General features: G+C 37.4%; 3 protein-coding genes across 6 annotated transcripts; 1 reads left to right on the plus strand and 2 right to left on the minus strand.

Annotated features, from left to right (window-relative positions):
- The first annotated feature begins 515 nt into the window (after positions 1-515).
- Positions 516-2907, plus strand: LOC149621337 (uncharacterized). The gene is made up of 7 exons (XM_089853787.1): positions 516-852; positions 915-1114; positions 1180-1308; positions 1923-2036; positions 2099-2204; positions 2279-2447; positions 2677-2907. Exons 2-7 carry the CDS (start codon positions 979-981, stop codon positions 2821-2823), a joined length of 801 nt encoding a protein of 266 aa, XP_089709913.1. The 5' UTR covers positions 516-852; positions 915-978; the 3' UTR covers positions 2824-2907.
- Positions 2908-3362: 455 nt separating this feature from the next.
- Positions 3363-6178, minus strand: LOC149621338 (uncharacterized). Its single transcript, XM_089853765.1, has 6 exons — positions 5612-6178; positions 5064-5198; positions 4916-5002; positions 4382-4496; positions 4164-4320; positions 3363-3720 (listed from the first exon to the last, which is right to left on the minus strand). Exons 1-6 carry the CDS (start codon positions 6111-6113, stop codon positions 3469-3471), a joined length of 1248 nt encoding a protein of 415 aa, XP_089709891.1. The 5' UTR covers positions 6114-6178; the 3' UTR covers positions 3363-3468.
- A 729-nt stretch (positions 6179-6907) lies between these two features.
- LOC149621339 (uncharacterized) lies at positions 6908-8784 on the minus strand. Of its 4 annotated transcripts, none has more exons than XM_089853761.1 (5): positions 8080-8784; positions 7796-7939; positions 7392-7526; positions 7192-7285; positions 6908-7097 (listed from the first exon to the last, which is right to left on the minus strand). In XM_089853761.1, exons 1-5 carry the CDS (start codon positions 8609-8611, stop codon positions 6929-6931), a joined length of 1074 nt encoding a protein of 357 aa, XP_089709887.1. In that variant the 5' UTR covers positions 8612-8784; the 3' UTR covers positions 6908-6928. The 4 variants fall into 4 exon arrangements, with proteins under 4 accessions (XP_089709887.1, XP_089709886.1, XP_089709885.1 ...); XM_089853760.1 differs by having other exon boundaries at positions 6908-7115; XM_089853759.1 differs by having other exon boundaries at positions 7192-7321.
- Between the last annotated feature and the right edge of the window lie 4841 nt (positions 8785-13625).

The following is a 13625-nucleotide window of genomic DNA, read 5'->3' on the forward strand; positions in this document are numbered from 1 at the left end:
TGTAAACATTTCTTTGCCCTTTCAAACTAGGAAAACTTAAACCTGGAGTAGTTTTTGGGAAATGTACCACAACCATGGAGTAATATTCTTGGAGACTTAATTTGAAAAATGCTGGCAAGAGGAACCTTTTACTCTAACGGAAATAAAATTACACCAAAAGGAATTAAATTTCTTATATTAGACCTAGTTAATTCGCATCTATAGAACCTTGAGTTTATACTAGATGCAGAGAAACATTTTAAAATAGACTCGAAAAATATGCAAACTGTTCAAAACGAGTCTGTACTCTTTACACCTCACATGAAATTAAAACTATACGAAAGTTGTTAGAAATTGCCTCATTAATAAAACCCGTGATTAGTTTACAATAGACCTTTTCGACTTAAAAAGGGGGGTAGGCAAGCCTCAGTATCGGGACTTACAATGGGGTTGATTTATTGCCGTCTCTGATACAAAAAGACTACAGCGAAGGCAAAGTTTTACCCCCCTCTTAGTTACATCGAAATGGTGAGGGAGGTTGTTGAACAAACTGCTCTTGACACTACAATCATTCCTATTACACTGCCAAATTTCTAAATGAAACTGCTGCGTAACACGTACCGGTCTTATAAATAATGCAACGTTTTAAACTGCTAGAACCAACATAAATCGTAATCATATCTTACGGGATTAGGTGCGTCAATAAAACTGTATTAGAACCTAATAAAAACTGCAAGATAAGAACTGTAAGACGCCGATTTCTTGACGCCAAATAAAAATTCGAGCAAGGTTTCTTAAGAAAGATAGACCTACGCGAAGCTGAACTTTTTAAGATCCCTCAATCCTACTTGACTTCGTCAAACTTCGTAATCTGTATGACAAGAAATTATCGTTAGAAATCTCCTCGAAATTCTTAATTTCGGTCACCTTTTAAGGCAAGTGAAACTTCAGTGTCGTATGAGTTACTGATGTTAGTGCGAAGACCCGTATCTAAAAGCAATGCACACAAAATGGATCGCAACTTTTTTGGGACTTAAATGCTTCGCCGCGGCTTTGTTGTTAAAGAGTGCGTCATGCGCGCCCGCTGAATTGGAAGGTAACAAGGATATCCGCAGAAATTTACAAAAGCTTGCTAGTAAGTAAATGTTAAATCATAGTTTTGAACACGTTATGCCTCTTCACCTAGTTTGTGGTTTGTAGCAACGAGAATTATTTGGGGGAATTGCACCAATGATACCGATTGTATAATACAACATTCGATTTGCGAACAGGGGAGTTGCAGGTGTTCCAAAGATTACGTTAAATTGGCTTCAAAATGTCGACTGAAAGGTACTTCATCATGTTTTCATTCAAATTCATTAACGATTTTATCAAGTCTCGCAATTTAATCTATCAAAAGCAAATGAGAAATAAGAGAAAGTGAGGTAGGAAGAGCGTATAAGGCGACGCGTGATTCTTGAATCGAGTCAAGTAGAACTCGATGCTAGAATCTATAGAGAATTAAAGCAAAAGTTCATAGATAACAAACAAAAGTACACTTCATTGAAGCTTACTCGAGCCGTGTACTATGAGAAACGCCCCTTTACCTCTCGTAATAGTGTCGAAGCCCCTTCTGCGTATAATTACACTCACGACACGAGTGAATAGGCTCAATTAACGTTCGGAACGCCACCATAGAGTACTATTTTCCTTCTTTGGACTACAACAAAGCTCTTCTCTGATTGGTAGGTTCGTTTAGGGGTCGTATGCTTCTCATTTTATATTGCGTCTATACAGTCAAACCCTGGAAACTGTGAATGAAGTACACTTTTGATTTTTATCTATGAACTTTGATTAAAGCGAGGCTTAGAGTCGTAAATATCGTAACCCAACCAGTCCCTAATTACTTTATGTTATTTCTATTTGTCTTTGATACCCATAATTAAATCCACTGTACTAAATAGTGGCCATTGACGAAGAATGCGAATTTGACCAGCAATGCATATTGGACGGTTGTAAAGTCTTTAAAGAATGTAGATGTAACTTAAACGACGGGTCGCCCGGTTCCTGTGTAAAAAGTAAGCCTAACTTTTACAGTCATCAGAGCTAAGCCTAATTCCAACGAATTTGACCTCAAAAGATGACCCCATGTTTGGAAACCAAAGTGGAATGATGAAAGTTTTACTGTTTGTAACTGGTTTCGTTATTGTGGCCACTTTCACATGCGTCGCTACATTGTTATACAAGTACAGTCTTAATTACACCTAAACCTAATTAACAATTAGGCTTAACATTTAAGCCTGTTGCGTTGATATCATAGACGGATGAAACCCAGGTCCCTAAATCGTACCGTAAGTCGTACGCCTGTAATAAACGCGGCTGCCAATTTAGATGCAAGTAATTTTGAAGCCGGTGTTAACCCAGTACCCAGTTTGGACAGTCCGCCACCACTGTACGAAGAAGTTGTAAAATCAGGAGCTTCAACACCGGTATGTGATGTTGCTTCTTCGCTAGGTCTTAGGCCTACCCAAATTGCCTTCAAACAATACGGACCATATTTGGTGCAGGACTAGTAACCTTGAAGTCCTATCTAACGTCCTTGCATCCACATACCGTCCGTTAAATGTTCCGTTTGAACCCCATACCAAGCAGACGACACTGCCGTCCCTTCCCCCTTCTGAAAAAGGTCTATTTGCATATCATTTATCTTTTGAACAGACTGAGGAAAACCCACCATCATACGGGGAATACTTGGAACACCAACGGAAGAATAGTCTACAACCAATGATCGAAGCTCGCAACCCCAGAATAAAGGTCATTTCGAGTCAAATTAGTATGAATGATTCCTTCATTGGAAGATTCTAATTATTCTCGAAAAAAAAAAACAAAATGTATTTTTTGCTGTATCTTTGTGGATACCTTAATGTACCTTCTTTGTTAATGTACAATAATTATAGGCCAGTTTTTAGGCTAATTAAATAAAAAAATGAATTGAAAAAAACATTTCCCCATTGTTCGTCGCAGTTGGTAGATGTTACAAATGATCTTTGTGACATTTACCAGTAATGAATTTTATGAAAGGCGCTCCCTTATTGCAGGGTATTTCACAACTTATTATGGTGCTCTTAAACTTATCAACAATTTAGATAAGATGCGTTCGCAATTCTAAGAGGCGATAATCGCAAGTTGTCTATGCAATGGTGTCATTTAAAATTGAAATTAGTTCCCCTTTTCGTTCAAAACAGGTTTGTTAATTTTTCAAAACGGTAAATACCCTTGGTTCATTGGGACAAATAGGCTTATAAAATAACGTTGCGAATTTCGTATCGTTGATTTAATAGCTAATTAGTTTTGTAATTACTGAAAGAAATGAAATAGGCTTATTTTAAGATAAATACAGTTCATACGGGAATTATAAAACAATGAGAGTCATACTCAATTTTATCGACTCTGATTAGTAAATTACACGTATATTTTGATAAAACAACACCCTGTAAAAGTTTATCATCTTCAGTTATCAGGAACGTAATTAGCATTGACAACGCCGTTGCTACTGGCTCCAGACGGACCAGCCATCTGTACAGAGTAATTAGGCGCGTTAGATCCACTGTTTGCTCTAGTGCTAGAGGCAGTTGCAATATTGGATGGTAATAAAGTTGAACCTGATGTACTTGGTTGTACAACCAGACACGCGATAGGTCTTCCGACGCCGTGAATCGCGGCCATTGCTTCTGAATAAGGCGGAGGTGGAACTCCCCTTATCTAAAAACATAACTAACTTATTGAATAATGGCTCCTTATAGACAATAGGAAGAATAGTTCTGCTAATTGGGCTAGGGTTTGGGCTGGGTTTGGGTTAGGGTTTGGGCTTGGATTGGGTTAGCGTTTGGGTTAGGGTTTGGGCTAGGTTTGGGTTAGGGTTTGGGCTGGGTTAGGAATAGGGTTTGGGCTGGGTTAGGGATAGGGTTTGGGCTGGGTTAGGGATAGAGATAGGGTTTGGGCTGGGTTAGGGATAGAGATAGGGTTTGGGCTGGGTTAGGGATGAAGATAGGGTTTGGGCTGGGTTAGGGATAGGGTTTGGGCTGGGTTAGGGTTAGGGTTTGGGCTAGGTTAAGGTTCAATGGGCGTCTCCTTGCCATTTTGTTGCCTAAAATCTAAATATTTAAAGGACAAGTCTCATAAATTAGTAAAGAAAACAACTTTACCAATTGGTCTCTAGCAATTATATCTTGATACGTCGGGGGTTTGTCCTGCATACGTAAACGCCTCGCGTCTAACTCGTCACTAATATTGAATATTTCATTTGTAAATTGGTCGTCAATTGGCAGTAAGCTATTGGGTCTGTTACGGCGTAAGAGTGATCTGAGGGATGGTATAATTATTTTAGGTATGTTGGTCAACATTGTTGAGGCCTAATTAATACCTGTTGCAAATGTAAAATAATAAACAGCTAACGATCATCATTATAAAACAAATAAAAGCAACCATAGCGGCTTTGTAGATTTCTTTCGGTAAATGTGGAGTAGGTCTACGGAAATCTGTAGGAAATTAAGACAGAGGCTTAGATAATTACGGTTATAATATGTTCATATTGGCAAGCCATGAATATACGCTAAAAAGTTTAAAATGGTTTGCATCATATAAATCACCATGTCCCACAAGACTGACACTTCCCATATTATATATGTTCATGAATAACATCAGGAATACATACAGCTACTTGGAATCATTGTGTCCCCATATCTCCCATGTTAATTTCTACGCTGGAATTGTGGGCCGGGCTTGAGAACTTACTATCAGTCATGCCTTATAATTCTGACGTCTTTCTAACTGTGATTTCATTGGTTGGGTAGCAAAAAAATCGGCCAAGATACATAGAGTGAAAATGTCTACACAATCATTCCAATTAGCTGTATGCATTCCTGATAACACTAATAAATTCGCAATGCCAACTTACAAGAGCATGATTGGCGGAAGCACCGACTATTGTAGTACGTCGCTTGGCACTGATCATCGACACGGCAGTGTTCGCCGATTTTAGCGGCTATTTAACGCGATTATTATTAATTGCAATTAACATTTGTAATTAGTTAATTAATTAATACCCTTTAAACACTGGTTATGAAACCTTCCTGGAGACCCAACATGAACGAAACCGGGTCGACATACGCATGTGCCATAAACGCACTTCATACTTCCGGAGTTGCAGTCCTCATCCACGACGCAATCCTCGTTATATGCTGAAAAGTGTATGCCAGAATGAATACTGGGGGCTCTGTCGATACAAAGGGTCAGTGATTCTACAATATCTATCTAATTTAAATGTCATAAAATTTAATATATTGGAATCTGTCTGATGCCCTATGGAACAATTCTTATGAACTTATGGTTATGGAGAAAACTACTCCATCTCATCGCTCTCCTCTAAGGCCTGATTAGTGACGTATAAAAGGCCATATTATCACTTTAGACATTAGAAGACTTATTGGGTTGCTTACTAAAATAAGCTTTTGATTATGCTATAGATGAGCCCAGCGATTAGAAAAACATCTAGATTGGGTTGGGATCACGTTTGTATCCCACGTGAGACTCTTTCCCTAGGTCCCGCCCACAACACAAACAATTTATCAATTAACAAACAAAGTTTACCGACCGGATTTAATCTCAATGTCCCTCCGTTGTAGTAAATCATGTTCAATCATAAATAAGCAAGCGTATTTTCCAGGCGCCAATGATTTCTCGTGATTTTCCAGTATATCTTTTGGTCTCCTCGTACGATGTATTCTTTGACTTTTGTCACCCAATAACCAGACGAATCTAAATTCGGGATACACCTCGTATCCCTTCCTGGCCTTTAACTGGACGTAACAAACCAAGAAGGACTTTCCGTTTTCATCTCGTTCCAATTCCAAATCCATGATTTCGACATTCTTCTTGAGTTTGTCCCATTTCTTCGACGTTACCAAATTTGTCCAATTTCTTTTTAAGTTTGAAGTAACAAAATCTGAATCTGTGGTAGTTACTCCAATAGTATCAATACTATCTGTTGTATTTTCTTCGATATCCGTGACGTCATATTCAAATATTTCGGTTATAGCAGACGAAATTGTGACAAAAGTTAAAAAAATTGCTACGTTCCGTATTACTCCTTTCATCGTTGCGAATTTATATAAATCTAATAGATCATGAATTCGTTCGTAGCTAGGAAAGTTTAAGGGGTATTTTTTTTTGGTAATAATATCTTGTTATACGAGATAAGTTTGCTCCGTCACGTGACTTTATGACGACGAAGGCCGAGATAAGTTTTGAAAGATAAAGGTTGTTATTGGTTTTAGTAATTAAATGAATTTATTTTCCATCTCAATGCGAGATAAATTTGAAGATACAGTACAAAAACATAAATCAAATCATAAGAAAATAATATATAGCTCCCTATAAGTATGAAACTCTCAATTTCAGCCATGAGAACAGCATTTTCTTCCATTATGATCAAATATATATAGGGTGGGTTAGTTATTTGAGGAAGGTCAATTATCGTCTAGGGCGTGTAACATCATAAGGTATCTTCCATAAGTTTGTCACTGGTAACTTAGAAACTGGAGCTTATCATGAAGTGAGTGAGGTAGGTCATAGATTCGAGGTAAAGCGACATACGCCTGGTCAGGCGCTGCTGTCAAAGGCCTAATTAGTAATGCAGACTAAATAGGAGCTAGATGGAATGGTCCTGCAAAATTAATTAACCACCGAGTGTAGTAAGTACTTCAATTGACTCGCTTCCGTCGTTCTCCCTCGAACTAGTTATCTCGAGCTGTAAGTCTCTTGGTAACATTACGAACTGTATAGGTGTCATACTTATCATGTAACATTTTATAAACTTATGCTTTTTTGGACAATTGATAAAAAGACATTGACAATGAGGTTGAAAATTAAATTAACGTAAAATCATTGATTTTATTTAACTTTAATTTATTTAAACTTGTGGAATTAATGGTACAGGATTTGTTGGTTCTTTATAACTAGGCGGAGGATCTTCTTTAACCACATCTTGATAACAAGGTGGTTTGTCCTGTTTTTCAGCCACATTTCTCATGAGACTGGCAAATTGCGAACTAGGAACCTGCAGCATATGTTGTCTTGATCTGAAAAGCACAAATTTTCTACATCGATGTTAATCGACACAGAATGTAAAGATCGATATAGTGCAATTATTAGTTAGTTGCATATGCAATTTACCGTTTGGATATAAGGTATCCAAGGCTTAAGACAATTGTAGACAATAAACACAATAGAGCAATCATTGGTGCTTTGGACGCGTCTCCGTTTAAACCTGCAGGAGTTAGACCCAATTTGGCCAAAGTTCGGTCTGAATTACGTATAGTAATAATAAAAGAATTTTAACTATAAATTGAATTGAACTGAACCGTTCATCATACCATCAACGCAACTTAATCCAGAGTTGTCAAATGGTACGAAATCGCCCCGGTAACCACATTTTCCCAGATAGTTACAACGGGCATTGGGCGTAACGCATTGTTGGTCGCACCAACAATCCTCACCAATCGCGGCCGCTATTGGTTATGAGTAAATGACGTCACAAGTTGTTTTTGCGCGAGCGAGATATAGACCATTCAATTAAATAATGTAGAGAAGCAAACAACGCGGGAGCGGGATAATGTCACCTTCTTGGGTTATTAAATTCCCTTGCACCAAGAGTCACCCCCGTCTGGCGGTGTCTCTTGGCGCCAGGGGAAATAACTTACGAGGGAAGCCCCGCCCCTGTGCGTTGCTTTCTCTACAAGTACTAAATGGAATAGTCTATTGAATAAAAAAATCGTACGTTTTAAGCATTTATTAAATTTATCACATTTTAGTGACAAAAATTCGGTTATGTGAACCAAATCTTTCGTGCAAACGCAGTGACCTTCGACACACGACATAGTGTCACCACAGTCGAGTTCATGGTCACAAGTATCATTGAATACTGTAAATTTTACAGTAACACATATATTTTATGCTATACAAACAATATCAAGGAACGTTTTCATGATTTCATCAAATGAAGTATCATGAAACTATCCCTTTAAAATACAACACCCGCCGTGTCATAGATATCAGAAATACCTGAAAAAACTCGAAATGTCTTCCTGTACAGCTTATGCAAGATAATCGCTGTAGCATTCTTGCCAACAACTTGACACGAATAATGACCAGTAGGCAATGACAACCCATGACGTCTTTTCAAAACGGACGACAAACTGACGTATCGATCTCCGACTAAACCGTATCTGGACATGGTCATCTCGTACGACTCTTCGGTCAAATGTACCATATCCTTAGACCAAGTAAAACTCAAATATCCATCGACACCATCGTTATCCCATATCATCAAGGTACAATTAAGGTAACTTGTACCACTGACGTACTCCGTACCGCGTTTCAAATCCAAACGGAAGAATGGTTCCCTCGTCTTGTTTTGCTGCGACGAAGTTGCTGTTGTCGTATCAACGACCAAGGCTTCGTCAACCCCAACTGTGTTGTTTAAGTCGCGAATTGTCAAGCTTTGCAACGTGCCCGTTTCAACCGTATCATTACCCCGAATTACCGACACTAAATTTAACATTAAACTAAACGTAATTAGGGTTAAACCCTTCATGGTGTTTCTAATTTAAATTAACAATGTTTTAATGCGAAATTTGTGCTAAGCCTAATCATAATATTGTACAGCTTTTATCTTGACAACATATATACGGAATTCCAAACTGGATTTCTTTCTAGCATCTGTGCACGAGCGAGAGGTGGAATGGAATTCGCAATCAAGGTTGTTACGTCACCAGTCACCTACCCTAGTTCGTTACGTCATTGCGCCAAAAGCCGAGGCGCAAACTTAGGAGGGAGTGTGAGTGTATGTTTATCGACCGTAACACCGTTCGTGATGTATTTGGTAATGTTATCAAAGTTGGGTTTGTTTTTTATCTGTTATTGGGTGTGCAGGTTGGATTTTATTATAAAGTCAACGCGAATGATTTAAATAATTGATGTATAAAGATTTCTAACGGAGATTTTGAGGTAAAATAAGCCACTCATGGAATATATATCATGTTTTTCCCTCAAATTAGTATAAAAGTACGAAATGTACAACTTAGTTTAGGGTCAGTAGGTCTAACTTGGAACCGATCTAATTTGAAACACTTTCTTAAAATGGTCATAACTTACGTTTGGGACCTTCAAATTAATAGTTCAAGAGTTAATTTTGTAGATTGAAATCCCCTCTATCCACAGAACACAGCTTCAAGACTCCATCATAAAATGCAGGGAAGATACAACCATAATAAGACAACCTCATATTTCTTTGACACTTTTAAAGTAACTTATATTATTAACTTATGCTTTATTTATACCGGATGTTGGGCCTACATTTGTTATATTGTAAAAAATGTTACAGCCTTATTGAATAGAAAGTATGATTGTCGTAAATATATTTAAAGAACAAGTCTCATGAAAAAAAAAGTAAAAACTCATTTAAAAAAAACGCCCGGAAAGTTCGAATTCATCTGATTGAAGTCGAATTTCAATAAAAAAAATATTTTCCTTCAAACGTGGCAAATAAAAATCCTATGAGACTTGTCCTTTAAATGTTACAACCTTATTGAAAAGAAAGTAAGATTTTCGTAGATAATATTAAAGAACAAGTCTCATGAAAATAAATAAAAATAAATTTCCCCTTTAAACGTGGTATTTAAAAATTCTATGAGACTTGTCCTTTCAATTTCAAATATTTGCGCTGCCCATAATTGAGTGACTTGAAAAGTTTAAAATGTATATTTGTTATCTTAACCATCTTGTACGAATCCGGCGTTTGAAACGCCATTACTTGTACTGGCCGTTGATTCACTAGAACTTTGTTGTTGTGGTAGGTTTGATGGTCGTTGGTTAGCGCTAGTGTTCCTAATTATTTCTTGTATTTGCGTGTTTATGATAATTGGCTGTTGGTTAACGCTTCCGTTTCGCGCCATATCTTGCAATTGCGAATTTATAACCATGCTTGCCATATCATTGGCTACTCGTTCTGTTGAGGTAGAAGCGATTGCAGTGTTATAGGCAGGTGGAGGGACACCTCTAACCTAAATAATAGTAAATATAAAGACTTGAGTGAATAACTAACCCTGAAACACGAGTATATATACCGCTTGGTCTTGTACGACAACTTCTTGATACGTGGGAGGTTTATCAATGTGTCGCATGGCTGCCAGACCATCTGTGACATTGAGAAGGTCGTTTGTACCTTGATGACATGTAAAGTGGGTCCCAATCGATCCTAAATTAGACCGTCGTCGACCTATGAACTGTCTAAAAAATAAATCAACTTAAGCCTTTGTTCACCCTTTAACAACATTAGGCCAAGAAGCGATATCTAGTTTATTAGGGAGAAAGTATAAGATTCCTAAGTATTCGCGCGAGGCCATAGTCCTGCAGTCCCCCTTTCAAAATACAAGGGGGACGTAAAAGGAGGCCGGGCTATTTTGCAGCCTCTCCTCAGTCGGAAAATATGACTGTAATTTTCGTCTTTGGCGTCGGTCGCGCTGACGTGAGATTTCAAGGACCAATGAGAAATACCTAGAATGAGAAGCTGCTTGTGTAATTTAGGGCCGAGGATTATCTCCGGACCTACGTTTGGACTGGAGATAAAGCTAGAAATGTGGCAAAAGTTTACCTTCTCCCTATTAAACTAGATATCGCTTCTTGATTAGGCTTAGAATTAATCTGTCTTCTGCTTTATCTAAGGGTAATCAAACAAACCTATTGCACAGGAACAGAGCTATTAAACCAATTACAGTGACCACGAAACACGACAGAGCTACTATAGCTGCTTTGTAGACGTCCTTGTTCAAATCAGAAGCTGGAATGACTGAAAATAATTTATTTTAATTTAGGCCTAATTTATAACCACAAGGTAATAATACAACTCCAAGGGACTAAATCCTATAGTTTAGTCTTTGCTTCGAAAAAGTAAATGGACGCATACTCACCATTTGGACGTGATTTACGACAGAAATATGTAAAGTGTTCATAGTAAGGCACGTATGTGGGTTTACACCAACATAGTTTCTGTTTGCTATCGCAATGCATTTCATAACCTTTGCACTGAGACGAAAGTTGGCAACTTCCGCCATAATCAACCTCTGAAATAATCAATAATTAATAGTTTTAATGATACATCTACTTTGTTAGTAATTTATGATAATTATATATCCTACTACCTCTAGGCAAACATGTTCCATTTCGACTAAATTCATTGTTAACGAAACACATCATCGTGATGTCACATTCGTAATCAGAGTATGCATCACAAGGTTTACCAGTATAGTAACCTACGTTTTAAATTGTACATATTAACTTGGGCATTTGGAAAAATTATCATAAGTTTATAAGATATGTTCCATGATAAGTATGACACTACCTATACAGTTCGTAAGGCTACTAGAGACTTACAGCTCGATTTAACTAGTTCAAGGGAGAACGACGGAAGCGAGAATTGAAGTCCTACACTCTATGGGTTAATTAATTTTGCAGGACTTCTTCCATCTAGCTCCTATTTAGTCTGCATTACTAATTAGGCCTTTGACAGCAGCGTCTCATGCACCAGGCGTATGTCGCTTTACCCTGAATCTATGGCCTATCTCATTCACTTCAAAATTACAAGCTCCAGTTTCTAAGTTACCTGACTTTACAAACTTATGGATATGAACATATCTTATCAACTTATGATATTACGTAATTTTTAATTGTAATAACAGTTGAGTTATAACTAATCTATCTCTATACTTTAACTAATTTTTCAAACTTAGCATTTAAAATGTCAAAATCAAAGGCACTTTTGAAAATCGTCTATAAAATAATTTAAGTAATACCAACTTATTTCAATTTCATTGGAGTAGATGGAACTGAATTTACAGGAATAGCGACCAGGTGGAAATCGTAGTGCTTTTGGTTGTAAAATAAAAACCGCCTCTTTTCTCAAGATACTAAATTCGTTTTTATTGATTGGTCGATAATTCATTGTCCAAATAACACGATCAATTCCAACAAACCAATCAACCTTGCACCGTAATTGGTTGGACAACTTCAAATACTTATCGTCTAAAGTTAATTTCAACTGAAGTACTCCCTGGCCAGTGTTGTTTTTAATAATCGTGCCTTCAGTCGTTTCATCTTGTACTTTTTCGGTCGTTTCATCTTGTACTTCTTCAGTGGGAGTTCCCGTGTCATACCGTTCATACGTAGCATTTTCTCCATAACTTAAGCCTAATATTAGGCTTAGCGTTATTGTTAGGGTTAAGGTAGAAAATAACATTGTACCCTACGTTACTGTAAAAGGTACGCGAGACATAAAATTAATGGCTTGTAACAGATGCTGAACTTTTTTTATACAAATGATAACAGGTATTTTTAAGATTAGATAATATCACAAGGTTTGTTATATTTTGTGTGTTTCATAAGTTAGGTAAAATCTCTCTCAAATGTTGCCGCCATATTGTAAAACGTCACGTGTTTAAGTTTGAGGTCTTGGAAATCTAAGATAGGTTCTCAGGACCTATATGGGTTCTCAAAAAAAATGAGCTATCAAAGGCTTAGTATTGTCAAGAAGTGATATCTAGTTTATTAGGGAGAAGGTATAAGATGCATAAGTATTCGCGCGCCATAGTCCAAGACCCCCTTCCAAATACAAGAGGGGACGTAAAAGGAGGCCGGGCTATTTCGCCTCTCCTCAGTCGGAAAATACCGAATTTTCGTCATTCGCGTCGCTCTGACGTAGGTTTTCGAGAACCAATGGGATGCTACTTGTAATTTAGGGGCGGGAATAACTCCGAACCTACGTTTGGACTGGAGATAAAGCTGGAAATGTGGCGCGAATTTATACCCTCTCTCTAATAAACTAGGGCTGCGTTCAGTAACCGGCATCAAAAACATCGATGACTAAAAGATGACATCGATGTCTTAATGAACGGTTTTTCGCGTCTTTGGGCGTGACGTCATGATGCTCATCGGATGCCCATCAGAAAAATCAGCTGTGAGAGGAGGTTTTTTTGATGAGCATCGGATTCATGACGTAAATTTCGTAATTTTGCGCCGCTACCAAAAATGGGGGGAACTACATCCCAATCTCCACCAATTTGAAATAATGAAGAATTGACAAATATTATCCTTAATGGATAATAATACTGAAAAGCACTATTTTATTTTGGTAAAAAATGGATTCTGACAAAATTTTGATTTAATTGATAAATTGAAGTACAATATCTTTGTAAATAGTTCGGATTTATTATTTAAGCCTCTGCCGTAACGTTATCATAATATTGTCGCCATTAAGAAAAGCATCGATTACACAAAATTGTGCCGTTCAACAACTGCAACGTCATCATGACGTCAAAAGAACACCGATTTCATTTTCCCAAACATCGATGTTTTTCCTGACGAGTGTTACTGAACGCAGCCTAGATATCACTTCTTGGTTAAACGTAATAGATTAGATTCTCGAAAAAATACCCTATCAAAGGGTAGGGCTTCTTTGTTACTTTCAATAGCGTTAGTTTATTAAAACAAAGATAAAGATAAAGTTATACTTTATTAAGAAATATTTATTAGAAAAATTTCGGCAAATATATTTT

The sequence above is a fragment of the Phalangium opilio genome, unplaced genomic scaffold, assembly GCF_054372755.1.
Source record: "Phalangium opilio isolate 3A_F unplaced genomic scaffold, DU_Popi_V2 ptg000206l_1, whole genome shotgun sequence".
NCBI classification, from domain to species: Eukaryota; Metazoa; Arthropoda; class Arachnida; order Opiliones; family Phalangiidae; genus Phalangium; species Phalangium opilio.